This window comes from Sparus aurata, chromosome 24 (genome assembly GCF_900880675.1).
Source record: "Sparus aurata chromosome 24, fSpaAur1.1, whole genome shotgun sequence".
Lineage (NCBI taxonomy): Eukaryota > Metazoa > Chordata > Actinopteri > Spariformes > Sparidae > Sparus > Sparus aurata.
The window spans coordinates 8,356,011-8,383,868 of record NC_044210.1 but is presented as its reverse complement, the minus strand read 5'-3'; the positions used below and the strand labels follow the sequence as shown (position 1 = coordinate 8,383,868).

Below are 27,858 nucleotides of genomic sequence, written 5' to 3'. Positions count from 1 at the left end.
TGTCTTGATGTCTTAAAGCCCATTAAAAAGAAAAAACAAATGAAGACATTAGCTTCTCATTACTTTCCTATGCACATTCATTCCTGGTAAAAAAATGTAAAAGCATAAAGAGTCTTAATGTTGAATTGAGTCACAAATATACAGTTTCAGATATCTGTCTTCTAAAAAAAGGCTTAGCCATTTGCTAATGCAGCTAAAACAGGACAGGAATGAATGGTGCATTTAGGGATTGTTAAGAGTAAGAGAGTGAAAACAAATGTGATCCACACATCTGACCTGACACAAAACACATGTTATATCCACATACTTAGAGTTAACAATGTCAGATTAAAGGGATGGTTGGCAGTAGCTTGGCGAGGTTAGCATGATCCCATGTGTTCCACTATTTCTAACCTGTGTGGATATGACTAATTCTGAAACACACACATCTATCACATAAAACAAACCAAGAATTGGCAGTAGCTCTATCTCTGAATACAGAGATGATGATTCATGATGTGACTTCCTGTTTATATAGTAGATTGCTTGAACTACAAATATTTCCAAGCCACTGATCTGCTCTGAATCTGAACTGATGAACACATCGCTGAAGTCTGTAATGGTGCAACAGTCTCTTGTGCAATCCAGTCCAGAGGAATAAACTATAACAGCCTTTTGCTGCATAGACATTATTTGTCTGCAGGACTGTCGGGCTTGAGATGTGCTAACAATAAGAAAAATAGACATAATAGCAGCTTTTCAACTTTAACTATACTGGCACGAGTTGAATTACCTTGCTGCATAGGTAGAGATTCTGCATCTTTTTCAGGTGTTGTGCTGTCTATTCTGTTGACCAACAGCACTTAGCGTGTGCATCAGACAACGTCGTGTTTCAGCCTTTTACATGTGCTGTGATTTAGTACAACTTTTATCTTATTCTACTGTTCTGTGCACGCTGCTGTTCATGTTACACAGCTGTCTGTTGGGGTCCTTATTCTTTCACAGACATGTTACCTATCTTTTATTTTTCTTGCATCACTCGTGCTTTTGCTTTCATCAAAAGAATTTCCGTCCTTTGGGATTTCCACCTTACCTCTGCTACTTTGATCCCTGCCACACCCTTAGTGTACTCATCCTCATAAACCTGCAGTATTACTTACTACTACCATTATAAAAGAAGCTTTTCTGTTTCTTTGTACATTCAAGCACCTGCTTCATCGCTAGAAACACACACACACACACACACACACACACACACACACCTCTGCTTGTGTGTATGTCCTCCGTGCCGGCGGTTTGCCCGATAAGATGGTACTGGTTCAGTCTGGAGCCGTCGTCTGCCACCACCACAGACTTTGCAGCCCCCGTAGTCCACGTGTAGACCACCTCAGACACCGGATACGCATCTGCAAGACAGAAAGAGATACAATTAAAAGTGTTATTTGATATTTGGACATCCAAAATGCAACTTAAATATTGCATATTGCACAATATTTGTTTAAGCACGGTAGATTTATAACATATCACAGTTTGTTCCAACCCTGACAGGCCTCATGATGCATGTAGCTGCCCGTGTGTTTGTTTGTTTATTTGACTGAGTGCTGCTGCGGAATCCGTCTCGCACTTTTTGATTAGACCGCAGGCTTAAGGCCAAAAACCGAATTTTGCTTGCATGTCTTTATATGTGTGTGCGGCTGGATATTTGAGTGTATTTTAGTTTAAACCACACTTCTGGGTCAGAGGTGAGCTTCCCTGTCAGCAGGAACCAGACCGAGTCAGATTAACCATAATGTGTTGCATCACACTTGTGATGAAAAACAGAGCACAAACTCTGATGCCTCTCCCGCTATTTCATTTAGTCATGTTAAATCCTGCACGAACACATGGACATCGATCCATCATCTGCCCCCTGGTGAGGGCTGAAGTTTGGAAAGATGATCCTGAATGGCATGTTTATCATCTTTATCTGTTGTGGTTTGACTTGAGATTCGAAACCAAGAGCACTATTTAATAGAAAAGATGATAATCTATGTTATTTCTTTACTGTTGATTTTGATTTATGTCGCCTGTTTTGATGCTTTTTTCTAAAAGGACCGGCACATAAAAAACAAACCTTCAAGCAGGGTGGAGGCAGGCACTAAAAAGCTATTTGTGATCCTGTCATCTTTCAGAAGATTTAGAGAAACATTGATGAGGATCTTTTTAAAAAAGAGACAGGATGGCGGGGGAAAATAAATTATCTGCTGGGGAGAGAAACAATAAGAGAAGAGGGCTGCATCATCCCATTTATAGTGGAGGCTCAATTTCAGTTCATTTTTAGTTTTTTTTTTAATGTTCTCTCAAGGCCACGATTTAAAACCGGGGAGAGAAAGTAGATCAGATTTTCTTTAAGGAATAAGTGAAAACTTTAAACACATGGAGGGCTTTCTAAAGCCAAATCTACTTTCGCTGCTCTAAATTGTGTTAATTAGTGCAATTATGTTAATGAAGCCAAAACTCCATTGAAAACAATCAGATGCTTATGACTGATTTTGCTGATTGGCACAAGCGCTGATTAAACCCTCGCCTCTTTTATTTCAGTCCGTCACATAACATCTCAACATGAGTATTACCATTCTGGGTGCTCACTTGGCAGCTGGACACTGGTGAACAAGGTGTGTAGTGTTTAAATGTGGATGCTGTCAGGCCAAAGGCCATGACCCTAATTGTAGGGTACTTAGATTGGAATGGGGGATTATTGGCAAATTTCATTACGCAGAAGAAGAGCTAAAGAATTTGGCAGGCAGGATGGTGCACCTGTGCCAACTTTTGAACAGTTCACACTTAATGCACTGCTGCTCCCATTTTTAGTGTGAGGCAAGGGAAGATACAACTCAGCCAAACTCATAACTGACTTTACAGTGGCTTTGCACACTCTGAGTGACTTGGTCTAAAATATTTAAGGGAAAGAATTTAGAGGATCCCACAAACCACAATGTCTTCTTTGTAAACGACACAAGTTACAGACAAACTTATATTTAGTGTCAAAGTGTATCGAAAAACTGAATACTGATGTTCTAAAAGAGAAAACCACCAAGTCATCGTATCTTAACACCACAATAGATTGTTTGCCAATGTCTTCCAGACTAACACTGATTAGCTTTTTTTCACCTGTCACCTCTGTGGCTTAGGTTAGGTTAAATTAAGGCAACTGAAACTACTTTGTTACGGTGAGGAAAGTTAAATGGATGTTAAAGTAGACTGGCACTCGCCAAGGCCTGAAAGTTCCCTTTAATTCAATCGAGCTTAATCCAATATCAAAGTCAATAGCCCTGTGTCACTCTAAATTTTAAACCATCCAGAACTGCTTAACCATAATTTAAGCCTACTTGATGTAGGATCTGCATCAAATTGCACTCATGCATAGATACCAGCAAGATTTTTTCATCAGGATTCATGCATTATTAACTAACAAATAAAACACAACACGACAAAAAGGTAGAAGAAAAAAAAAAGCTGTTTTGCAGTAAAAGTTAATGGAGTTTATTCTGGAACGGGACCCATGCCCCACCCAAGTTTCATGGAAAATCCTGCTGATAAACCAACAAACAGGAAGAGTGCAAACAGCCTCCTTGGCAGAGGTAATTATGGTCAGAAAAATATATATTATATACAATATAATATATAAATATAAATGTATAAGTGTAACAAATTAATTAAACAGTATTTATTTGCAGTTGCAGGAGCTGGAAGCTTTAGCCAGCTAGCTAGCTCACTAGCTACAGTACAGCTTCAAGGTCAAGGCCCACATTACTTAATGACTTTAGTTTGTTGTGTTACAGGTGAGGTTAAAAAATGCTGTATTCACAACTAATACATCCATTGTGTAGTATTTCCTCACTGTGTGAAATCTGGTTCAGGATGCTATATCAGAGCTTTGGCTATTGTTAGCTGCTCCGTCCTGCTCTTTAAGAAAATTAGGGAACCCATGCATTAAAAGTACACCAAACTGTTTTAGAACAAAACATATTTGTTCCTTAATTTTCTATATCACTAGGGCTGACTAGCTCTGGACCGCAATTCAAGAACATTACTGTTTCATTATCTCCACGTCTTCAAGCATCAACTAAGGATGCTAACATAGGACGAGCGGCTTCAGCCTTTTAGCATACATTAACATGTATGTATAGTTAAAAAATGTTTTGCCTTAAAACAAGTCAGCTGTAAATATTAGAAGGGAATCCCGAGACTTTGTTAACAAACAGCTCATGAAATCAACTTTAGCCTAACTAGCTAGCTAGCTACAGCTAATCACATCTGCTTGTTTGAGCTGGTAAAATTGACAATCACCAGCTTTAACTCCTGAGAGGTGAATCTGCCACCATTGTTGCTAAAATCTGCGTACATACAATCTTGAGAAAGCTAACTTTATCTGCTATTGGGAGACAAGTTCAGAGTTTCTGTGCATGGAGTATCTAACTAGAATTCAGGCCTTCCTCTGGCTTTAGAAAGGCTTCAACCTTCTCTTTGATCGTGAACTGATGTCAGACTGTCATTTAAGAGGAAATCCTTATCTTGAAGACTCATTGATGTTCTGATGATGGGTATTGCAGGAGGAGTCTGACTTCTTTCTGCTGGTCGTGAAAGTTTATTTATAAGAGTAATTCAAACAGTCATATCTCAGAAAGTGAAAGGCTCCAAGAAGGAGAGCAGTCGTAAAATGATTCACTACTACATATGTTCAGCGGGATTATTGTGGGCTGAAGGCAAGACAGGCTGAAAAATGACTCACAAAAACCATATTTTATTGTTTTCCAATGGCTCAAGCAGCCAGGTTTTGAGCACCTCACACCTCATCATCTGCATCTCTATGCACTGATTCAGGGAACAAGCTGTATCTAAAAAGTCCGCCCTCGTTATAAACACCAGCTTTGCAAAGTTCCAAATGACTCGTTCTGATTTTTATCACAGCGCTGTCAATTATGGTAATCATGTTGTATTTTCTGAGAAAGTAGTTTTCTTTAGCATTTCTTATTCTGTCTGTATGAATCGGCTTCAACCTGTGGCCTTTTGCTGCTGCAGAGTTTACGTGATTGTCATAGACGTTGTTGCTGTTTTTCACAGTTTTACAGCTTTGTTACAGTGCCTCTGCAACTTTGTTAGTCACTGCGCTTTGTGGTTCAGCTCAGCTCAACTTCTAATGTTTCAAACTCCTAAAGGTTGTATGGCCAAATAAGTAGGTGAAGCACTTTGAGCTGCCATTTGGTTTGTTTTAAGAAAACTTTGATTAAATGCTACATATCACTTGGCTCACCATTAACAGTATAGAATAGTATTAAGCAAACTCCTCTGTGTCTGTTTGGAAGCTTTATGGCTGCCGACCAACAGTTAAATTAGGACACAGGTAGAGTAGGCCAGAATAAAGGATTAGCTGCCCTTGACCTGGACTAACTTCACTGTCTATTAGGACCTTCATACATGTGGCCCAGGATTGGGCTTATAAATCTAACCGACAAGGCCAAAATGCAATAACTACATAGGAACAACCAACCAGATAGCTAAAGCAAGAGGGCTATCATGTGAAAGCTTGCAGTTAAATCTATAGATTTTTTCCAACAGCTGCTGTTTGTAATTGAAATATATTCATTATGATAAACTGAGATCTTTTGTGGTTATTCCACAAAACTAAATGTGGTAGTAAAGCCAATCATGATGGTGAAAAAATCGCTGGCTAAACTCCATCTAAACTTAACAGTGCGTTCCCATGCATGTGCGTCTCTTGATATAAAGAAGCATGATAAGGGTGATCTTAACAATTCAAATGGCAAAACAATGATGTGAGGTGGACATATCACATGCACTTTAAATGGCTGAAATCTGTTCAGTCACTGTGGTGATAACAGCAGCTCCATCCTGCTCTTCTCCCCTGTTCGGAGTCTGCAGGAGAAGACTTAGCCTATGTGCTGTGATTACCAGAATGAGGGTCCATCTTGAGAAGTGTACTGACAGGCAGAACAAATTAATAGATAAATAAATGTAATGTTCTTAATAAAGTTGGGGGGAAATCTTCATATTCTTCTGTTATTGATTGAAAGAAATATTGTCAATGTAACTGCAGCTTGTGTCTGAACTCAAGGAAACGGCTTTGTAGGTTTCAAAGAGTAAAACATGAGTGGATTATAAATTGTAGGTGGATTATGACCTGCAGACATAGGATACATCGGACATTTGACCTTGGAAAACAACATTGCTAAGAACATAAAACCCTTCGAAAGAACTCCCTAATGTGTGACTGGGAACATTAGCCTCGTTAGCTTAGCTGTTTAGCAGTGACTGTAATCTCAGCTTTGGCTCGAGTGGAATTCATCAACACATTGACATTTTTTAAATTGCCAATAAATGTATTATTTTAAAAAGGTGCACTATGTAGTTTTTTTAGGGGCGGCTGTAGCTCAGTGGGTAGAGAAGGTCGACTAGTGATCAGAAGGCTGCTGGTTTGAATCCCAGCTCCCCTGGGGCGGAACTGAGCTGCATGTCGACGTATCCATGAGCTAGATACTGAACCCCAAAATTGCTCCCGATTGTGCAGTTGGCACCTTGCGTGGCAGCCTCTGCCATCAGTAAGGGCCCTGCGATGAGCTGGCGACTCGTCCAGGGTGTACCCTGCCTTCGCTCAGAGAGACAACTGGGATTGGCTCCAGTAACCCCCACGACCCATTGAAAAAGGGGGGATAAAGCGCTTACATCCCTGCAACCCTAATAATGAGATGAGATGAGATGAGATGAGACTATGTAGTTTTAACTAAAACAAACTCTTCTTTTCATGCCTGAATAAACAAACTTACCTTAAAGGACAACACAATCTTAAACTGTTTACTATGTTTATATTTGGCGGGCCCTGCCACCTTTCTGCCTTATTTTCCTCTGAGAACAGCTTGTTTATTCAGTTATGGGGAAAAAAGTAAACTAATTGCCCCATAAATTTCAATAGCATTATTATTGGTGGTTATAACCCCCCCCTCAACTTTCCTGCTTTTGAAATCGCCACTCTGAGCCCTTGTAGGGCTCTACTGAAATATCAAGCCATTATGCTAAGAGGAGAAGCGAAAGGGTAGATTTGGTGATTTTTTCCTACACTGGGGATTAATTTGGCCCATTTTTCATTACATGGATGACAATAAGAAACATTGGATACAGTCAAAATACTGTGTGTTAGAAAATGCTCCAGGAATACAGTCCTGAGTATACTGAAGCAAACGGATTAAAGCATTGTGTTTATTTAAGGAAAAGGGACTTCTTCAATTACTTTGTTTTACTTGTCTTGTGTTGGTGCATATACTTCCATGCAGCATGCACGATAATGGAGCCTTAGAAGCAGTGAAATGTGGAGGTTTAGTGTGCACTGCTTTATGCCACCTGAGGACAAAGGCTAAATCAGGATGAACCAGCTATCCGGGCCAGATAGAGAGGTCACATTTAGTCTCTGTGAGAAAAGAAAAGCGAAGATTCTCCTAACCACGACACCTCACCTTGGAAAAATGCAGTGTGGCTATCAACACATTATTCCTATTATACACTTACACCTCTCACCTGCAGGGCTATTAGGTTAGTGGGGCTATTAGGTTAGTGTTTGCCATAGGAAGCTCTCGCAGCTCCCTGCGCTGTTAATTGGATTGCAGTCAAAAGTGCCTCTCTTACATAGTGAGTGTGGGTGGACCTTGTCTCAGAGATCTGGGGATAACATCCTCATCCTTTTAGCCCAAGAAGCTCCTGAGGTGTGGCACCAGGCCAGATCTGCCTTTAAGTACGCACAGGGCCACTCAAGTTTCTATACGTGTCCTCACTGGTAAGGCACACAGACGAGCTGACAAGCTGTCCTGTTAAGAAGGCATTGGGGAAAGCCCTTCCGATCATTAGCCTAATTAAGTGTTGGGGAACATGCAGTAATCTCCCTGTCTTTCAGTGAGCTCTTACAAAGTTTTTCAATAGTAGTTTGCAAGTGAGAGTCATACATTATCAGCCTCCATGAAAAACAGGAAAAAAATGACTTTCCCAAACATTTTGATTGACTCAAATCGACTGTGACTCGTAAAACACACTAATGATCCGACCTGAGCCGATCCATAATCCTCTGGGGGCAGGTCTTCCCTGAGGACACTCCTACAACTAACTTTTTTGCTTGTCAGTCAGTGTGCATGTAGGTCCTCTTGAACTCCAATTTACTTTTTTTGGCTTTAATTAAACATAATATAGCAATTGTCATTTTGTGCAATTTCGTGTCCCCACAGTTTGAGTGCAACGCCACGGTCACATATACAAATCCTAGGTCTGTAACAATTTCTCTGACGTAATGTAGGCGCTAACTACATACAAAACTAGTTTTTAACATCACAATGCTTTATGAGAAGTTGAATGTTGAAGTAAACATGTATGTAACGCTGATCCTACCCTCTCACCGAAGTTACATAGCACAGAAACAAGTGATACAGGGGAGGAGCTGAGACAGAGACACCATTTACTCTGATAAATGACACTGTACCATCAACATGATTTTGAAGCTATCATTGTAACATAAAAACGTTACTTAATGTAGCTGTCAACAGTCTAGTTTTTACACAAAGTTTTTACACTGACCAGTAATTTAACGTTAGAAAATTACTGAAGATTTCTCTGTTAAGGATGACTTCAAAACATAGTTTAGCATTATGTCATAAATGTAGTTTGCTGTTCGGTATAAGCGACCTTGACAGTCATAAATTTAAAGAAAGTAAGGCAAACTCGGCAATCTCCAGCAGATAAGGACTTTTCAACTCTCTGCAGCAGCATTCTATCAATAATCCGAACACTGTCTGAAATGAGTCCATATTGTTCCTCTAAATCCAAGTTAAACTTTTGCATAACTTCCTGCATCGGACTGGATATCACATAATCGCTGGGATTAGTATATAGCGAAGATGAATATAAAAGTCCACTCACAGCTGCCGAACTTGAGGGGGCAGGCGTGTGCATCCATGGGGAAATCCTCCAGCTGCATGGGGCATTCTGCTGATATGGTCAGTCTGAGGCAAAACACATAGAAGATGTTTGTTAACTGCGGGAAATGGAGTGGATGAGCAACAGCACAAATACACGATTTATGTTACTTAGCTTCTTATTTTCTTCTCCACTTACTAATTAACCTTTGGACATTTTAACTGGATCTCTTAACACGAGTGCAGGAACAGCTACAATTAACTGTCACTGCAATTACAGGGTGCCAGCAACAGTTAAAAGGAAGGTCTCAGCTTTATTACCTGTGCAATAATAACCATTAAACTCCTCAAAATGGAAATAAACTCATAAAAATGAGAGATGAGGTGTAATTTAAAAAAAGATACATGAGGGAGAAAGATTGTTGACTTTTTTTGGATCAGCGCCATCAAGTTAGATCACCAGGAAATTGTCATGATTATGATGTTCTTCTCTAATAGCAGTAAAATTATGGTACAGTTTCATACACGACACTTGCAATGTCAGTATTTCCCTCTCTCAGCATCACTATTATTACAGTGGCAATACTACCACCTGCTGGTCACAGAATTTCTCTCTCATTCGTCTCTCCACAAACAGACAGGGAAGCTCTTTTCCAAATGATCCTGCAGACAAACGCTCATGCAAGTCCTTTCTCATTATGTTCAGCCAATCACCCTGCCCGTCCAGATCATTCAGATGTGAATGTCACACGTAATTCCAGCTCTACCTCCTAATAAACGGCATCTGAATAGCCAAGGACTTTGCATTGAAGTCTATCTCCTGCTTCGTTTAGATTCATTCAATCAGTCTATTTAAATCAGTCACACACAAACAACAATAGCTTCTCAATTGTGATTCTCCGCCCGTCATTCACTATCATTCCAGACAAGGTGTCATAATTTTTGCTTGGCATGATAGTGCCTCCCAGTGTCCTGAAAGAACCGCAAGATGACATTAATCAAGCATAAAAATCAAGCATACACACATCATAATACATTTTTGTGTTTGTTTTCTCCCCCCCCAGCTATCTGCCCTAGATTGAAACAAGTCTCCCTGGGTATTCATGCATACTAATAAATAGTAAAAACATTGATATGATGATGTGTATCCACTGAAGTAAATGAGCTGGGTAAAGGAGAATTAAGCGGTGTGCAATCCAGTGCACCAAAGCATACACTTATTTAGGTTTTCTGCTTCAAGCACTGGGGCATATGAGGAACTTCAACATTAGCTACAGAATAAGGTGAAGTACTTTTCTTCTTCCTTCACTGAACTAGAATAACAACTGTGTCACCAAGATGTGGCAAAATCCTCCTGGGTCCTGTTTTTTATGCTTCAGATCCTCCTGCATGTACAGTGTGCATCTAATCCAGGAGGTCCCCCAATTAAATCATTAAAGTGAACCAAGCATAACAAAGTGGGATAAGGGGCTACTGCTGGTCCCCACAGAGTTGACTGTTTTGGGGGCTCAGCTTGCTTTCCACATCAGTGCAGGATTGTTCAATTGTGTTATTGTGTCAAAAACAGCTGAAGGATTGTGTATGGGAGGAGAGGAAAGAGTGTCTTTGGGATAAATAAATGAGAACATGGCTGTTGGCTATCATACCATGATCTAATTATTCATGTGGCCTTGCTCCATTAGCAGGGATGCCTGTAAAGATAGTTGCTTTTAATTTGGGGTTTAGGGAGATCTCCCTTTAAAGACAGAATCTGTTTCCCTTTGCACTTATAATTTAAATATTGGTCGGTATACAGCAAATTAGACATTGGGACCATCACAGCCTGCCAGTTTGACGACAGGGAATAACATTGCCATGGTGGTTTTCTTGTAGGATTTGACTACTGGTACCCGAGCGCTGAGTCAGCTAATAGGACTGCTAGATAACCAACCTAAATAGCTGACAGCAGCTAGATAACATTAGCATTAGTTAGCAGTTAGCTTACTTAAAAACAAGACAGTCCAATGTAATGTTAATAAATAAAGCTATAGTTTCAGTTTGATCATTCTGTTAGGTCTGCTATGACATGTTTATGACAGGTTATATAGTCTTGGTTAATGTCAGTGAGTCATATTAAAAATATTGAAAAGCTGTGTTGTCTTGGTTACTGTCTGGTTGACATAACAAATACACTGTTGTCTTGGTTACTGTCTGGTTGTCATAACAAACACACTGTTGCCTTGGTTACTGTCTGGTTGTCATAACAAACACTGTTGCCTTGGTTACTGTCTGGTTGTCATATCAAATACACTGTTGTCTTGGTTACTGTCTGGTTGTCATAACAAATACACAGTTGTCTTGGTTACTGTCTGGCTGTCATAACAAATACACTGTTGTCTTGGTTACTGTCTGGTTGTCATAACAAATACACTGTTGCCTTGGTTACTGTCTGGCTGTCATAACAAATACACCGTTGTCTTGGTTACTGTCTGGTTGTCATAACAAATACACTGTTGTCTTGGTTACTGTCTGGCTGTCATACAGTAAGAACGGCATCTCAAACAATGTCAACATAAAGTCCAGAACGACGATTAATGACAACAGTCACAAACATTCATAGACTCATTCATGTTCATCACAGGTGTCGTGCCAGTCTTACGAACACCTCTTTAAATAAAGTGTTAACAGATGATTCCCCTGGTTCTGTTCAGCCAGTATGGACTTAGTGGAGGGCAGTCCATCACAGGGATAAAAGCCCTGAAACAGACCAGCATATGGACCTCTCACCTGCGGGAAATCTAAAGTTTCCAATACGTCTGACCTTGCAGAAAAGTGGAGAACTTAGGAAGGTGGGACAGAACAAAAAAGGCTGAGTTATGAGTCCGGGAGCTTTATGCTGTATTAACCACTGAGCCACCATCTGTCTTCTCACACACTAACAAGCACTTTTTTTAAAAGATCCCCCCACCTTGTATCACATACAGTCAGTATCGTGATAGAGGGGGTTATTTTTAAAAAATGTTAGAAGCTTTTAAACACAAGATTAAAAAGGGAATTTCATTATAGGTCACACTTGCTGTATACAAATTGTCAGTATGTTAGTTGTTCTAAATGATTAAGAAAGGACGCCAACACGAGGAGCATAAATGAGAATGGCTCAACTGTACCTAATGATAACAGCATGTGATGCACTCACACTGCAGTAATATAGATGAATCAACCAGCTAATTAAGCTGTATACATTTCATCCAATCTGGCTATAACGGGCCGCCAGCAAGCTTATGTGCATTAAGCTTTCTGAGGGTTGTCAGAGGGGCAGTTTATGAATTATCCATAGAGACAAATGCATTGAGATCTCCTCTATGAAACCAGCTGCTTCCTACTCGGTGTAATGGTTTCCAAATGATGCGGCACCACAATCCTGTTTAGTTATGGGAGAGTAGAGAAAAAGAGCCTCTGCTGACACATGACATACATGATGAATATGTGTGAGAGAAGATGTAGTGTTTGTAATGTTCACCTACAGGATAGTATGGCCCTGCTTACTTGTGTATAGCGCATGTATTCAGAGCAGCATCTGTGTGTGTACACTTGTGCATTGTCTGGGTGAATGGGGATGTGCACATGTGGTGCTCTGTATACCGGATGCCTTGTGCTATGAAAAATAAATGTGTATGTGCTCACAGCATTCCTGAGGGTTTTCTCAAATAAATCTTCATTGTACACAAGCGTAAATAATGTATATTACTACAGTTATACAGGGAATTTAGAGATATTAGCTCTAAAAAATTAATGTTTTGGTCATACTGGAGAAGTTGTGGCTCTTGGTGATCCTACACATAATGCTCGGTTTACAGTGGTTCAGCTATTTTTGTTATGAATCCTTAATGTTCTGGCAGGGATCCTCAACTTCCTGTTCCTTCTGTAACAGCTTCAGAAACATACAGAACACCTTGATACTTTTTAACATTATGACTTTAAACATAGTTTTGAACTGATCAAATGTTTTAGAGGTCTGCTCCAGAAAATGTTTTCTTTCTGTAGCTAAAGCGAGGAGGTACCACTTCAGTACTTTTTGACATATTGGGTTTTATTAGCATTATGGGGGCCAGTTTGTAGGATTTAGTGGCATCTCGCAGTGAGGTTGTATATTGTGACCAATAGTGTTTGGTTTGTTCCCAATTAGAAAAACAGTGGTGCATCATGGGGTACTCCATTCCTGCCCCTACATCCCGCTAAATCCTACTGACTGGACCTTTAAGGCAAGAGGAAATAAAAAACAAATATTCAAAGTGAAAATAGTTTGATATTCTATTTTTACGAATACAGCAGTGGCGTCTGTACAGCTGAAGTCAACAAAACATAAGAATGATAGCATCGTTGTGTATAGATAGATAAAACGCTGTTGTCAGTTTTTCCCAACGCGATAAACAGCAAAATGCTGCTTTTGTAGAGTTAACAGTGACCTCTGAGTAACCAGATGGTCTGTGTGTGCATGTGTGAGTGTATGTTTATGCGAGAAATACAACTGTGGCTAAGCCCCGCTGCTAATGATGAGCACAGTCCTGTAACAATTAGACGATTAAAAGCAACCGACTGCTACTTCATTTCAACTGTGACAGGGAATCTGCCGCTGCCATTTTTAGATTATAGAAAAGATTTTTCTCTCTCTCACACACGTGTACATTTTTTCACTTTCAGATACAAACACATGTATGCATAGATTTCCATAACATTACCCATATGGAAAGGAACACACACACACACTCTGTCAGGCAATCCTGTCCTTGTTAAGCCTTGAGGTCAAAGTTGAGTGTCACTACAACTGATTAGTGCAGAAAACACGCTCAACAACGGCAGCGTGCGTTCGTGTGTGTGTGCATGACAACAACGTGGCGATAAATACGCACTTCTTTGGATATTTATATATGTCAGGGTGGTTGCATGTGGATAATCTGTCTTCCATCCAGCGTTATTCTCCCCGTGGGTGCTACTGGTATCAGATAGAGTGCTCTCATCCGTGATACAGTCACTCTTAAGTCCTGTGGCTGCAGTAACTCCTGAGGATAAGCATGGCATTATTCTAATTCTCTGGTCCAAAGGTCATAGCCAGTCCTGGTGGTTACTCCAAACAAAAACAACTATTTGTACGTCACAGGACTGTTACTCCCTCCTCCAATTTTTAAAGCTGAGATTTCCTCTTCATTTCTCTGTCTCGGTGTAAATACTGGTGGTTTAGTTTGAGAGTGATCACCATCTGGTTGTTGGCCTATTTCTGTCTGTCCTTGCTTCCTGATTTACCCCTACATGGCTGCCAAAACTATAGTTCACAATGAGGCTGCTTTTCATAATGGATGATCTCCCTCTGCAGTTTTTTTTTTACATTTAAAGAGACATTTCATGCTGCTATTTATATCATATGTATTCCATAATGTCTCATTATGAGTACAGAAAAAAAGTAACTAGTAGAAATACATGAATTTACAGAAATACATGCAATGTATGCTGTGATATAAACTTGTCCAGGACAAATCACATCAAATGTCTCTGATTGGCCACTAGGTGGCACTATTCTCCTACAGTATGAGTCATCCACTGAGGGGTTCTTTCACTGCTTTTTCTTTTCAATCATGTTGGCCTTGCTAGTTGTTTTCTTCATTCTCATGTACTCTTAAAGCCTAACCTCCAGTTGCAGTCAGGCTGCACCTAAGTGGGAGGTGTACTCACTTCACTTCACTTCATGTTTGAGAGTAAACACTGGAATAAAAAATCTCCACCTTGGAACTCTACTGTGCAGACAAGTGTACGTCTCTGTGACTATCGAAAATTAATGAAATTTCTAAATGCCACCAACCTTGGGCACGAAAGGGGGTGATAATTAGGGTTGTCACAAAGCAAAGCACTTACCCGCAGTTCATTACTCAGAGTCTGTAAATTGTTGAAGGTAAAACGTTGAATACATTGCAGCAGTGGAGAACATCTGTGTTATAACCTACCTCATTGTGTAAAGCAAAGTGCCGTCGTCCTGCAGCCTCAGCAGCTTGTTGGGCGTGGTCATGTTGTGAGCGATAGACTTCTTGCCATTAAGGAAGAAGGTATCAGGGGTCCAGATGTTGCTGGCGAGCAGGTTGTTTAACGGCAGCATCACCATGGGCCCTTTGAAGCACAGACGCTCGTCCTTCCAGCTCTGGCGGAAGAACACGTCTATGGTGTACTCCTGAGACAAAGGAAACTTTTAAGAGGGAAAAAAGGAGCGACGACTTTGCACGTTTATCCCAAAATAGCAGTGAAGAGGTAACTGTTCGGAACCAGATGCCTTGTAATGTGTTGTCAGTAAACTGCTCCCTGCTCTCATGTTTACCAATCTGTCTGCTCCTGTGATCATTACATCCCAAAAGATGCTGAAGGGATGCCAAAGGCAAAAGATCTTCCACTGGATGGAGTGTTAAGAGATGGTTCTATCAACCCAAGAGAAGGATTTAAAGTTAGATGAGGTCTTGTTTCTTTTTCTTGGCTCTGTTGCAGCATCATTTCTTGTTTAGACTCATAAGATTGGCTTAGATTTACACAGAATTCTTCACTAATGGAGCTATGAATGTTGTTTTTCTGGCGTTTTCCTGTCTAATTACAAAGAAAATGAGCGTCTTTACAGTAAATCGTCAATCAGAGCAAAATGGTCTAACATTGCGCTCAGCTCCTTTACGCCTTTGTAAATCCCCTGAGATTTCACAGATATGGTGATCCAACATTGCGGTGTAGGAATCAATCACATACTGGCTCGTGTGTGAAATATTGACACATTTAATGCTAAAAAAAAGAAAAAAAAAAATTCAAATGAACAAGAAACAAACACTCCATCCCGCAGGATAATGACGCTGTTAGCAGACCGACATGGAAGCTTTTATGGGCCGCAAAAAACGCTCAAATCTCTTGCCACATTTCATTAATCAATCTTCCGCCCCTGTCAATACCTTTTTCAAGTCAATTATAGGGAAGTGGCAAGTTTGATCACTGCTGTGTCAAAGTGTGCCAGGGTGTAATAGAAGATTTAATGAAGGAGGGGACTTAATGCATTCGACTGCCCAGGTGGAACCGTGTAGTTCATGAGAGAATACATTAATAAAAAAGGGATGGATCATTTGGAACACGTTAGATCGGACCAGCCACATTGCATTAAATCTTAAACGTTTAAGTCGTCAGCATTCATTTTGTCTCATTTACACTTAAGAAGAGTCGGTCTTCAAAGACGCAACGAGGACATGAGTGTAGTTGCAGCAGGAGAAGCGGGAGCAGCGGTGCCAGTCTCATGAAATGTAAATATAATGATTTCATCTAAAAATACCGGCAGTTGTCTGGCGAAACTTTGGAGACGTGCGTTTGAATTTGTCCAGCTCTGTGTATCTACAGTGTTTGCTGCAGGTCAACTCACCATCTCTGTGTCAGACACCGGGCCAAAGCTGGTGACGAAAATATTCGTCTTGATCTCTGTGACATTTTCTGTGGAGAGAGGGAGCGGTTGAGATCATAAAAGATCATGAAAAGCAGTGAATTTCAACTGGACCGATATAAGACAGATACACGGTTATTTTTTAAATATGAACCAGATATGGGATGATCTGTCCTGACCACGGCCGCTTAAAACATCTGCTCAAACTGACATAAAAATGACACTTTCTACAATGTATACCAACTGCTCAGTGGTATCTTCTGATACAATAAATTACATAATGTCTTTTGCTTGGTCTATTGGTAGATTTCTTTACTTTTTACAAGAGTAACAACCCAATTTATTCCCCTAAAATCTATACCCTTTAGGTGATTCTAGTGATAGTGTATTAGACAAATCTACTTGGTAATATTTAAACATTTTGTAGTGTGCTACCGATTATTTTTTAGATTAACCGACTAACCGTTTAGTCTTAGTACGAGATGACATCTTCAATTGTTCTGTTTTGTCTGACTAACAATAAAAACTAAAAGATGTTCAATTTATGATGACATAAAATGACATTTAAAAAAACGTTCCCTCAAAATAATTTTAATTGTTCCCCATTTATTGACTAATTTAGATTTAGAGGCTTCAACACCTTGAACATTCGGAAGGAAAAACAATGGTTGCTTATTATTTTGGAGCATTCAAATGGTCAAATCAACCAATATTGGACACTATTTGGGAAGAAAATTGGTGCTCAACACCAATATTGGTGTTAAAATCCGCACATTAATTGGCTTGCGGCAACAGAGTGCTTTCACAATCATGACTTCTGATATATTTCCTCTGAAGGTGACGTGGACAAGGTAGCATGTTATTTCTGTCATTTGCACCGGACAAAGCCAACAAAATCTCCTCTATGCATTTAAATTTTCCCTGGTGAGCTGGGATTGGGTCATGCTGTGGAGAGCAGCTTGTTGAATGCTGAATGAAGGCCTGAATGTTTTTCTGGGATGTATTTATAGGCCCTCTTGTCAAGGGTAGCAACCGTTACCAGGATGTGAGAGCGGGCTTTTGCCATGACACATCAGCCATTCGACATGAAGAAGCCTCGTTTCTTCCCATTATGGGACGAGTACGGTATGTACGCGGGAAACAGAGTGAAATGGGGACCAGTGTCGTGAGGATAAAACTAAAGGAGCTGGTTGGAAATCAACAGAATGTACACAGTAAATGTTGAGCCATTAGAGAACGAGGCGGGAGGGACTGGCGAAAATGAAAAGCTTTCATTGCACTCGAGCCTTTAGAAAAGGAAATATCTATCTTTGAATGGCAATTTGTCGGCTCTCAGGGTTATCTCCTGTTGCCAGGGTGAGGAGCGTGAATACAACACCTCAGCGCACTGTGCTGAAGATTACTTGATTGATTTAATCCCCCTGCCATGGTGACCTACAAGAGAAGACCACATGCATTCACAATCCTCCTCGCCTCATCTGAAGACATGTGTGTCCTTTCACCTGAGCTGACACAGGAGCAAACTTAACATCTGCTCGCACAGCTTCTACCTCTGTATCTGCCAGACTTAGCAGCATTTTCCCAGGAATCAGTGCGTGAAATCGCAGCGGGGAGCGTGGGCCTCCCGTTGTAGAGTCCAGGTTGGCGGGTTAGGATAGCACACTGGGAGGCTAGACTGTGGCACTATGACATTAGAAATCTAAGATTAATGGCTCTGACGTTTCGTGGAGAATTTGAATGTACAAAACAGTGTCCTCTGCAAACCTCCGAGCCCAGGCCGGAGCCTGTTGTCGTATCCGTCGAGGAGCCCGTCCAGGATCCTGGTAAAAACTGTGCTGTTGTCGTTGGCGGCTGCCTCCTTCTGAGCCTCGGAGGTCTGGCAAAGACTAGGAGGAGAGGAAATGAGGAAGCAATGAGGAGAAACACAATCTAGGCGTTAGTTAAAGCGCAGGACGTCAAACCGGACACGGTTATTGTGATTAATTAGCTCGCGTTGTTAAGGACAGACTTGTTGTGATTAATTATTGAACATAAGTAGCGCTTACAACTACCAGTGGAGATAATTAAGGCTTTGACATGTGATCCAAATATAAACAAATTAGTTCCCCCTCTAAATATTGCAGGAGGCTCGACATAATGCTCTCTGCAGCTAGAGAATGAGGAAGATTACCCCTATTCTCTTTTCTTATAAAGAACAGTGTGTTCATGAGGAGGAATTACCATTAGGAGACAAGGTTACAAGCTGGGTTTGAACATGTGATCTAAAAGAAATTGATCTACTCAGATGAAAGTGGACTATTCCAATGATTTACAGACGGTGTTGCCAAAGATCCCCCCCCCCCTTTTCTTGAGTGCAGGACAGCCACTTAAGTGAGGGACTGTAGCAGAGTGCAGCTCGGATACACGATCAATCACAGAGAGGAGGGCAGAGCTGGCAGGATATCTTCAGCAGACATATGTATGAATGTCCAAGAGTTTCATTTGGAAAATTGCCTCCGGAGAAAAACCACCCCCCCAAAAAAAAAAAAAAAATCAACATTTTTGTAGACATTTTGTAGTAAGCAGACTTGTGCTGCTGCTCAATAGGCTTTTTAGCAACTGTTCCACACGTTTAGCTTTTTAGTTTACCTATTTTGGCATCCGCACAGGAGCAGGAGGGAAAGGACGAGCCTCGCCATGACTGAAAATCTGCCCACTTTGTTGTTGGGAGCTGTGACACACATCCACATGCAGGGAAAGAGAGAGAGCGAGAAAAAAAAGAAAATGCATCACAAAATCCTCACAGCCAGGAACCCAAATACAGGTTTCACTCTCCTCTTCTGAATGAGCAAGCAAGCAGTCCGGCTCGGGCACAAAGAAACTCTTCACCCCGGCTGCATACAGAGGCGGACCGTTACAAGGAATCACTGAATCAAGCGGCGGGACAATCTCTGCTCAATGAGGCTGCAATCTGCAACTCTTCCACATCCAAAACATCTGCCTCACACACACACACACACACACACTACACAGGGCTGGGATATCTACAGATAAGACAAACACAAAACGGGGGGGGGGGGGGGGGGGGGGGGGGGGGGGGACTGTCTCCTGCAATGTGATCCCCCCCATGCACTGCGTTTGGAACATTACAATACATATGGGCCAGACACACACACACACACACACCTCTCCACCCCCCCTTCCCCAACATCACCTTTTTTCCCCACTCTCTCCATCACCAAAAAAAAAAAAAACATATGAATCTCATTCCCATTCCCATTAGCTGAAGGAGGTTAAGTAAAGGGGGGGTTACCTGAATGCAGAGCCACCATGGTTTAATTTTCCCCCTCCTCAAGCAGCGACTGGAGAGGCTGGGGGTCTCCGTCAGCCGTGCTGAAACTGGACGATTACGGGGGGGGGGGGGGGGCTTCGTCGGTTGTCTCCCCCTCCTTCTTTCTCCTTCGCTTCTCTCTCTCTCTCTCTCTCGGTCAGCGGTTCCCCATCAGGCGGTGCTGTAGTAGTCTGTCTGCTCGCCTCCTCCTATAGGCTAACGCCGCCTCTTCCTCGGGGTTGCTCAGTGCCTGCCGCACCGCGTCTCCTGCATCCTGCCTCCAGAGGTGTTGCAGCAGCGGCATCACACGGGCTGCCTCCTCGCTCCAGTCCGCCAGCAGCAGCAGCAGCGGCAGCAGCAGCCTCGGCGGGGGGGCACACCGGGCTCACTCAACATCGTCGTCTGTTTTATTCCGCCTCTTGTGTTCCGCCGCCTACTGCCGGTGCGAGAGAAATGAAGTGCTGCAGCGGAGGCTAATAATCTGATAATAGGTGCTCCCCATTGGAGGGCTGGAAGGAGGAGGAGGAGGAGGTGGTGGAGGAGATGGAGGAGGGAGGGTGGGGGGGAGTCAGATGTGAACAAAATCAGGTGCGGGTTTATAAAAGCCTGTCGCTGTATGGTCTGTAAGAGAGGAGGTTCCTGTACCTGCCATGTCCATAAACTGAACGTCATTCAACACCGTCACATATACAGAAAGTCTTTATGTTTCACACAAAGCAGAGTTCAGATGAGTTTAATAAGTCGTTCATGTATACATGGAGGTTATCTAATATACAAGATGCATCTAATATACAAGTAAGGCTAGCTATTTCCTCCAGGCTAACTGGCCACAACCTTAAGACATTCAACTGTTAATTCATTGATTTACCTAACTTACCAACTTTAATCTTTTATAGGCTACATTGCTTCCAGTCATTTAATTTTTATCAGCCTATTTAAAACATTTACCATATTAAGTACTATTAACTTTTAGCGAACCATTTTCGCCGTTTATTAATACTACTTTTAGCTTAGCTAACAGTTATCCATTACTTTTAGTTAACTTGTTCAACCATTATTCAAGGTATTAGCCTACTTAAAGCTATTTTATTAGCTAAAAGCTAACCCTTTCAACCGTTTAAAGTTACACGTCAGGGCTACTTCTAGCCTTTACTTTTAGCTTAGCTAACTATTTCAACCATTTAGCTGAGAATTACAGCTTACTTTTATTCAAATATTTAAATTATTTATCAAAGTTATTACTTCCAGCTATTTAAAATGTTTGTCAACTACTTTTAGAAACATATTTCAACCTTTTATCTATTACTTTTAGGCAATTATTTCCACTGTTTGTTCATTCCCCGACTGCTTCAAGAATACGTTTAGCGTCCTGTTATCTGCTAGCTTACTAGCTAAGGTTAGCTTCCACAGCTAAAGTTACTACTTACTTACTTTTAAAATATTTCCTATAATTAGCTGAGCTAGCCTTTGCTCAACAATTTCCCCACCTAAGTGGAACTTACCCCCTGCAGAACTGGAGAAGCAAATACCTTTGACTAGGACTCACTGGCCTACACAAAAATAAAATGTGCTACAGGAAAAAAGAAAAACTGAGAGGCCAACGCTAATTCATGCTCTGGTGTGATTGTTCCCTCCAGCTGCTGAAGGGGTGACTGACTAGTTTCATGTGCGTATGAAGGGGCCAGAGGAGCATAATATGAAACCTGGAAAACATATTGAACGACATGAACAAAAAAAACACTAACAAAAAACAAACAGTCCAGAGTTATGAATCTGAAAGTGAATGAAAGTGAAGTCTCAAACCGAAACTTGTTCTCATCCTGACGGTTGCCATAAGAGGGTAGCCGAGCTCCATGTTTCGTCGACGGTAATTAGTGTCTGATAGTTAACCTCCCCGCAGTTTGTCTTCACTCCGTCTGGAGATGCGAAGTCTGCGGACGTGTGTGAGGAAACAGCCGCCTTGTTCCCCTTTCAGCACCGCGCCTGATGCGGACAGCTCCCCCGCGGAGAGAGAGCGGGGTGACCGGCCGGGGAGCGCGCGAGGGGAAGAAGAAACGATACGGAGATGTGTGTGTGTGTGTGTGCGTGTGTGTAAAATCGACTGCCTTTCAATAATTCCCCCTGCAGGCATCCCCACTGTTTCACATTCATGATTAATGATGATTCAACAGCCGCTACACACACATCACCTAACACAACACAACACACACACAACACGGCCAGGCAGGGTCGAACCAACAACAACCACACACACTTCACACGTCATCAAATGACAACAGGAATAAATCTGTCCTCGATGAAGATGTTTGTTTATGTTAATGAGCTGAACAATCACCCGCCTCTGGCCGTCTTCATTGGTTAAACCCTACTTAACTATTAATGATGTCATCACCCTTTCTCTCCCCCTTTTTTTCTTCCAGGAACGCTGTTGACGGAAACAAGAAGTTGTTCGCCATCTATGACACGAGGTAGGAGATGTCACAACAACACAACACACACACGTTTCATTTATTAATGACGCCCCCTGTGCGTGTGTGTTTGTGTGTCGCGCGCCCGCACAGAAGCACGCACGCGGTCCCAATTATCCGTGGGATTCCTGACGACTTTCCCCCCAAAAAACCTGAATTATTAATGGTGGAGTCACACAGTTTTGTTTTGTTTGTTTTTTGACAAGGAGAAGGAGGCCATTACAGGCGATTAACGGCACAATCAATCACAAGCATCGATGAATGGGTTGACGAAGGCAGCCCGCCCCCCTGCTCGATACTGCTCAGGTCCCGCCATTTTTATAGGAACCACGGGGGAAGGGGATTGGCGCGGATGGTGTGAGGAACACTGTAAAAAATGAGAGTGTGAACAACAGAGTTCGGTGGAGTTGATCAATGTTCAAATGTTGTATTTCTTCATGAGAAAAACACATTGTTTTCAAGAAATTGTGGCCTGTTTCATGACCTCTAAAGTAAAAGTAATCAGAAAAGGTAAGATTGTCTAAAGGGCCATAGCTTTAGGTAAAGATGTTTTAATCAGAAGAGAGAAATCTTCATTGACTGTTTTTAATGCCTAAATAAATGTGGCGCACCCTGCCACCTTTCTAGATTCAAACAGTGTTCTGAGGACCTTGTTTTCCTCTCAGAACAGCTTGTTAAAGGTAAATACTTATGAGATTGTACTATTACCTCATTATTATTGTAAATATTAAAACTCATGGTTTGCATTTCGTCTCCAAAACTACGCAGTGCCCCTTTAACTGCCTTTAATTTACACACTTTTATTTATCTCACTTGTTAAAAAACTATTAAAGTTTTCAAATAATTTATAGTAAACGCAGTCATGCATCATGGGAAGTACCTGCTTTTCCATAATGTTCCATCATTTTCTCCAAAATAATCCTGATGATGTCATCAGAAACTACCCCAGTGATGTCATCAAGGTGATCTTGAATCGAGCTTGAGGCTTAAAATGTTAAACCCAGAGCCTGCAGTACAAAATTTGAGACCAGCGATGATCATTCACCACTTAGGGAGAGTATATTGGAATGCTGCATTATGGGAAATGTAGGATCCAGTGTTTTAGGGAAATGATAATTAGCTGGAGTGACCCTTTAAAACGTCCATATTCACCACGTTTTACAGGAAAAAACAAGTTGATTCAGATGGGAAACTGAGCCCAGCACTGTCCCTGCTGGGATATCCCCACCCACATATAAAAACCCTGACCTCCCCCTGGGTACACAGACCGTACTGCAGCTACTGGTGGCTCCATTTTTTATTTTTTACAGTGTGGAAGTGTCGGGCTCCGTCTCTGACTTGAACGAGCGGAGTGCCTTCACCGCCACCAGCAGCAGCGTCCCTCCTCATCAATATGCGCTTCAGCCTCTCCTGCTCGCAGCAGCCAGACGCGCCAGGAGAACCGCGGAGCCACGATCCAGCGCGCACAGGGAGAGAGGCCATGTCAACTCCGTCCGCGGCTCGCTGCTGACTTTTTCTCCTCCTCCTCCTTCCTCGACTTTTTTTTTTTTTTCCCCTCTTCTTCTTCTTCTCCCCCCTCTTCCTTCCTTTTGGGCAAATCAATGGATTTACTCTGATCCGAGGAGCGTCCGGAACCGTCTCCACTGTTGATTGAGGTTGGAGGAGGAGGAGGGGGGGGGACTCTGCTGCTTCTTCTTCTTCTTCTCCTGCTGCTGCTGGTGGTGGTGCTTGCTGGTGCGGTTGTAAACAACGAGGGGGGGAAAAAAAAGGGAAATCAGACAGAAAGAAAGGGTGATGTTTGCTTTGCACGGGGTCCGTCAGTTTCGCGTCTTGTCCGCACTGGTTGTCGGTTCGATTGTGTGTTGCGCGAAAAGGTGAGTTTGCTTTTTTTTTTTTTTTTTCTTGTGTGTGTCATTTGGGGAGAGTAAGTCAAGGTTATTGCCCCAGCTGATTGATTCAGGAGCCAAGGTGATGTGTTTTCTCTCTCCCCCCCTCCCTCCCTCCCTCCCTCTTGTCTCCTTTTTTCCAGCGTCAATGAACCGGGCAACATGTCATTCGTGAAGGAGACGGTTGATAAACTCCTGAAGGGGTATGACATCCGACTGAGGCCGGACTTTGGAGGTACGTGCCCCTCTTATTCACTTCCATTGTCATTTTCCCTCCCCTGCTTCATTTTTGCCGCCATCCGCCAGTGTTGTGGTCAGGTGTAGAGGGGGCCGTACCCATAATTCTGCTGTTCTGACCTCTTCCAGGGGCCCCGGTTGCGGTCGGCATGAGCATAGACGTGGCCAGCATAGACATGGTGTCAGAAGTCAACATGGTGAGTGGATGTTACACCCCCCCCTGTGCGCCCGGCGTCCAACACCAGCATGATTCCCAAGTGCAGATGTTAAACCCCCCCCCCCCCACCACCACCACCACCACCTTCCATTATGTGCAGCTCGGATGAATGGGGCTGGGTTTCCTGTAAAGCGTAAAGCCTCTTTATCTTCACCTCGCATGCAACACGCTGAGCACGAGGGGAAAAAAAAAACAAAAAAAAAAAACAGTCCACCCGCTCCACGCTCACTTTCGCTCGGCTTGTAAACCTCCGGAGCCACAGTCGAGAGTGTTTTCCAGGGAGCGTCTTCCCAGGAGGCGTCCCCCCCCCCCCCCCTCTCTCCAGCTATCAGGCGAGCTCTGATTGGATTTTTGGCTAATTTGTGTGAAGCCCAGACGGCCCGGCTCTCGCCCATGTGTTGACACATGCAAAAGGGAGTAACTTCAGGCTATTGTTTCTTAAAATATCAGCAGACGATGACCCAAATTGCTCGGGAGCAGGCGAGGAAATCTGATTTTCTAGAGTTCAGGTGAAATTGGTCCTAATTGGGTTTGGGTTCGCCCTCAAGGCCCCCCCGCGATCGCCGATTCCAGATCAACACGTCTGACTCTAATCCAACACGGTGTTGGTGTCACCATCATTGCTTTTATTAGGAGATGATGGCCGCTGAGCCCATATGCTCTCACAACACAGCCACTAAAGCACAGCAGCCATCAGGAGTCAAACTCAGGTCAGCAAAACCACCTCGACCTCTTTGCGCGTTCGCCATCAAGCATCAAGATCGTTCCACACCTATAATGTTGGTTTCCTGATCGATCAGATCTTCCAAAGAGGAGAAAAAGGCGAGATTTTTTTTTACTGCGCCATGTTGGTAAATGATCAGTATTTATCCGGTGGGAGGCGTGTGCATGTGTGTGGGCGCTGATCAATAGGAACGACTCAATAGTTTTCTTCAGCAGGTGACCGCGGGCTTTGGCTTCATGGTCTCACGCTCTGGGTTGAAACAATGTCAAGACAAACCACCCCCCAAGGCAACCGATGTCTGCTGGAAATCCCATTTGTACGCTGCTATTTTGTTCTGCTGGATGTGTTTCGTGGGAAGCGTAACTGCTGCCTGGACGCTTGGTCAAAGCAAAAGTTCTCCCAGCAGAGGAAGCACTGCGTTTTGTTGTTTCTTGGCAATAAATGGACGATGGTGAAGGGTCAGGGAAAGGTTGCAGTCTCAGTTAAGGGTGTTCGACAGATATGTTGCTGCAACCAACGGCCATTTTTATGATCAATGATCCGCTGATTATTTTCAAGAGAAATCAATCAACTCTGTAAAATATCAACAGTCCGAAGCCCAGAGATTATGGATGGCAACAAAAGCTGCAACATTTTAGAAGCTGGAACAGGGAGATGGTTGAATTTTTTTTGGGATGTTATTTTCGTGTTCTGTTTGAAACTAAAAGTCCTTCAGTTACATAACATGACCTGAGTTAAGTAAGTACTCACCCAAACAGTGATCTTAACCCCTAACCCTTAAACCCTACCAAGTAGCTGTGGTGCCTTGACCTCAGCACGGTTGAGCACATGATGCCCAAGATCCAACATGCTGGTCTTTGGTGCTTTCCAGCAGTCACACTGTGGGAAAAGTTGTTTTGTGAACCGTCATATCCATCGATTTGGGACTTTTTTTTGGCAATTGACACATTCAGTTATTTAGGTATGACGACTTCTTATCTCATTTATCTACATTTCTTCGTCATGCTAAGGCGGCATTGTGCTTCTCTCGGGACGTATTTGCGGGTTCAAATTACTTGTAAATAAATGTGCTGACCAAAGTTAAGTTATTATGGCACTATAATGTTAATTGTGAAAGTTCAGCTTTGTCTTGAATTCAAATTAAACCCAATAAAATATCATAAGGGGAGGCTGGCTGTTCTTGGCTTTCATACAGTGACAAAAGGTAAACATTTCTCGATGCATGTGCTGGGATCGAAATGAAGAAAATGATCTGCATTCCTATTTACCATCTTTACATTAAATTCAGTTAAAATGTATAATTAGGTGCACCCAGATTATGTCCTGGTGGAGCGCTGGTATGCAGAGTTTTAGAAGAGGCTTTGTGATCCATGCTGTAGGCTTTGTTTGCCAGCAGTTGAGTCGCTAACACTGAATGGCAAGCCAGCTAGGCTATTCTGCATGCAGAGGCAAGCAGATGAACCTGGGAATCAAACAAGCCCAGATTCACACTTGAACTGATAATTAATTAGGTCCGTTTCTCAACGCCACCGGTGCACCGAGGGACTTGCACATGTGAGTCTGCACTTGCTGGATGGACGGTCGCTGGCCGCCGTCCAGCGCCGGAGCCAAAACAAGCCCGGTCAAGCTGTTTGTTATTTTTTTGCACCGGCGTTTGACATTTGGTGCGTGCTTTTCATCCGATGCCGGGACCGTCTGCGGCTTTAGCATGAGGGGATTTATCCAGCAGGAAACGGATAATGAGCACTATTGTTTTCCGACGGCGACAGTGCCGTGCTTTATCCGCAGAGCAACACTGAATGCTGCGCTCTCTGTTTCCGTTGTGAAAAAACAAGGGACTATTTTTGAGTTTGTTAGGCTTCATCTTGCACTCATTTCAATAAAACTTCAGCGTTTAAATCCACTTCGCCCGTCTGGTGGTGGGAGCCACAGGCATAATTGGGAGACTAGTTTCAAAAGTTGAGGGTTTATTGGGACAAATACTGCTTGCGATCGCTGAAACGAGGCCTGGATTCGACTCAGCGTGTTCTACAAGGAGCGCAGATTTGCGAAAACAATACTGCCAAATATTAAGGTTGATGTGACGTTCTCTCCCTTTCACAGAGAGGAACAGAAGGGTACAACGCTGTATAATAAATCACAAGCGTTTAGTGCCTGAGGGTTTTTTGTTCTCAGTTTGGGAGTTAAGCGTGGGTTTGTGAGCTTTGAGATCTTCCATTGCAGAAAAGGATGACAATGGAGCACCTGAGGGCCGTGTAGGAAAAAGGGTCATTCTCAGGGGCGGTAGTGAGGTGCAGCGGTAGGGGCAAAGACATTAGAGGTTAAAGTTGCAGTTGAATCAGGGCAAATGGCTAAGGTTAGGCATCGGGTGTGGGTGTTAAGGTGAAGTCGGGATATGAGTGCGAGTCCAACGAATGATCTCACAGGCAGTCCAAAGACTGATTGATCCTTGTAATGGGTTGGAAACAAACATATAAAACCTCTTCGATGCAGGTCGAAAGTTTAAAGTACAACACAAGGGACTGTAAACAAATTATTAGTAGGGAGTGGAGGCGAAAAATGAATGCATAATCAAACAAAAAGTAAAATATGTGTGTGTGAATATGTAAGAATTGTCCCTCCCTCCAAAAAGCCAGTCAACCGTGCAAATAGCGGTCCTT

At 42.5% G+C, this 27,858-nt stretch overlaps 2 protein-coding genes across 8 annotated transcripts in view; one reads left to right on the top strand and one right to left on the bottom strand.

Annotated features, from left to right (window-relative positions):
• LOC115577283 (gamma-aminobutyric acid receptor subunit alpha-5-like) overlaps positions 1-22,792 on the bottom strand; it is a 35,752-nt gene extending 12,960 nt beyond the window's left edge. Inside the window, exons 1-8 of one of the 2 annotated variants that reach the window (XM_030410269.1) lie at positions 21,470-22,792; positions 19,649-20,175; positions 18,985-19,066; positions 18,121-18,242; positions 16,339-16,406; positions 14,906-15,126; positions 8,935-9,017; positions 1,242-1,385 (exon numbers count right to left, since the gene is read on the bottom strand). In XM_030410269.1, coding sequence (XP_030266129.1) covers positions 1,242-1,385; positions 8,935-9,017; positions 14,906-15,126; positions 16,339-16,406; positions 18,121-18,242; positions 18,985-19,066; positions 19,649-19,667 — 739 coding nt within the window. In that variant the 5' untranslated portion in view covers positions 19,668-20,175; positions 21,470-22,792. Of the gene's footprint in view, positions 1-1,241; positions 1,386-8,934; positions 9,018-14,905; positions 15,127-16,338; positions 16,407-18,120; positions 18,243-18,984; positions 19,067-19,648 lie in introns of both variants that reach the window. The other variant, XM_030410268.1, reaches the window with a different exon arrangement.
• The window catches only part of LOC115577281 (gamma-aminobutyric acid receptor subunit beta-3-like), a 70,129-nt gene that overhangs the window by 4,915 nt on the left and 37,356 nt on the right, over positions 1-27,858 (top strand). For 2 of the 6 annotated variants that reach the window (XM_030410261.1, XM_030410262.1), the window contains exons 2-4: positions 22,087-22,134; positions 24,164-24,255; positions 24,387-24,454. In XM_030410261.1, the coding sequence (XP_030266121.1) occupies positions 22,087-22,134; positions 24,164-24,255; positions 24,387-24,454 (208 nt within the window). Of the gene's footprint in view, positions 1-21,510; positions 21,534-21,716; positions 21,734-22,086; positions 22,135-23,386; positions 24,009-24,163; positions 24,256-24,386; positions 24,455-27,858 lie in introns of those variants that run through there. The other 4 variants (XM_030410264.1, XM_030410265.1, XM_030410267.1 and 1 more) reach the window with 4 other exon arrangements.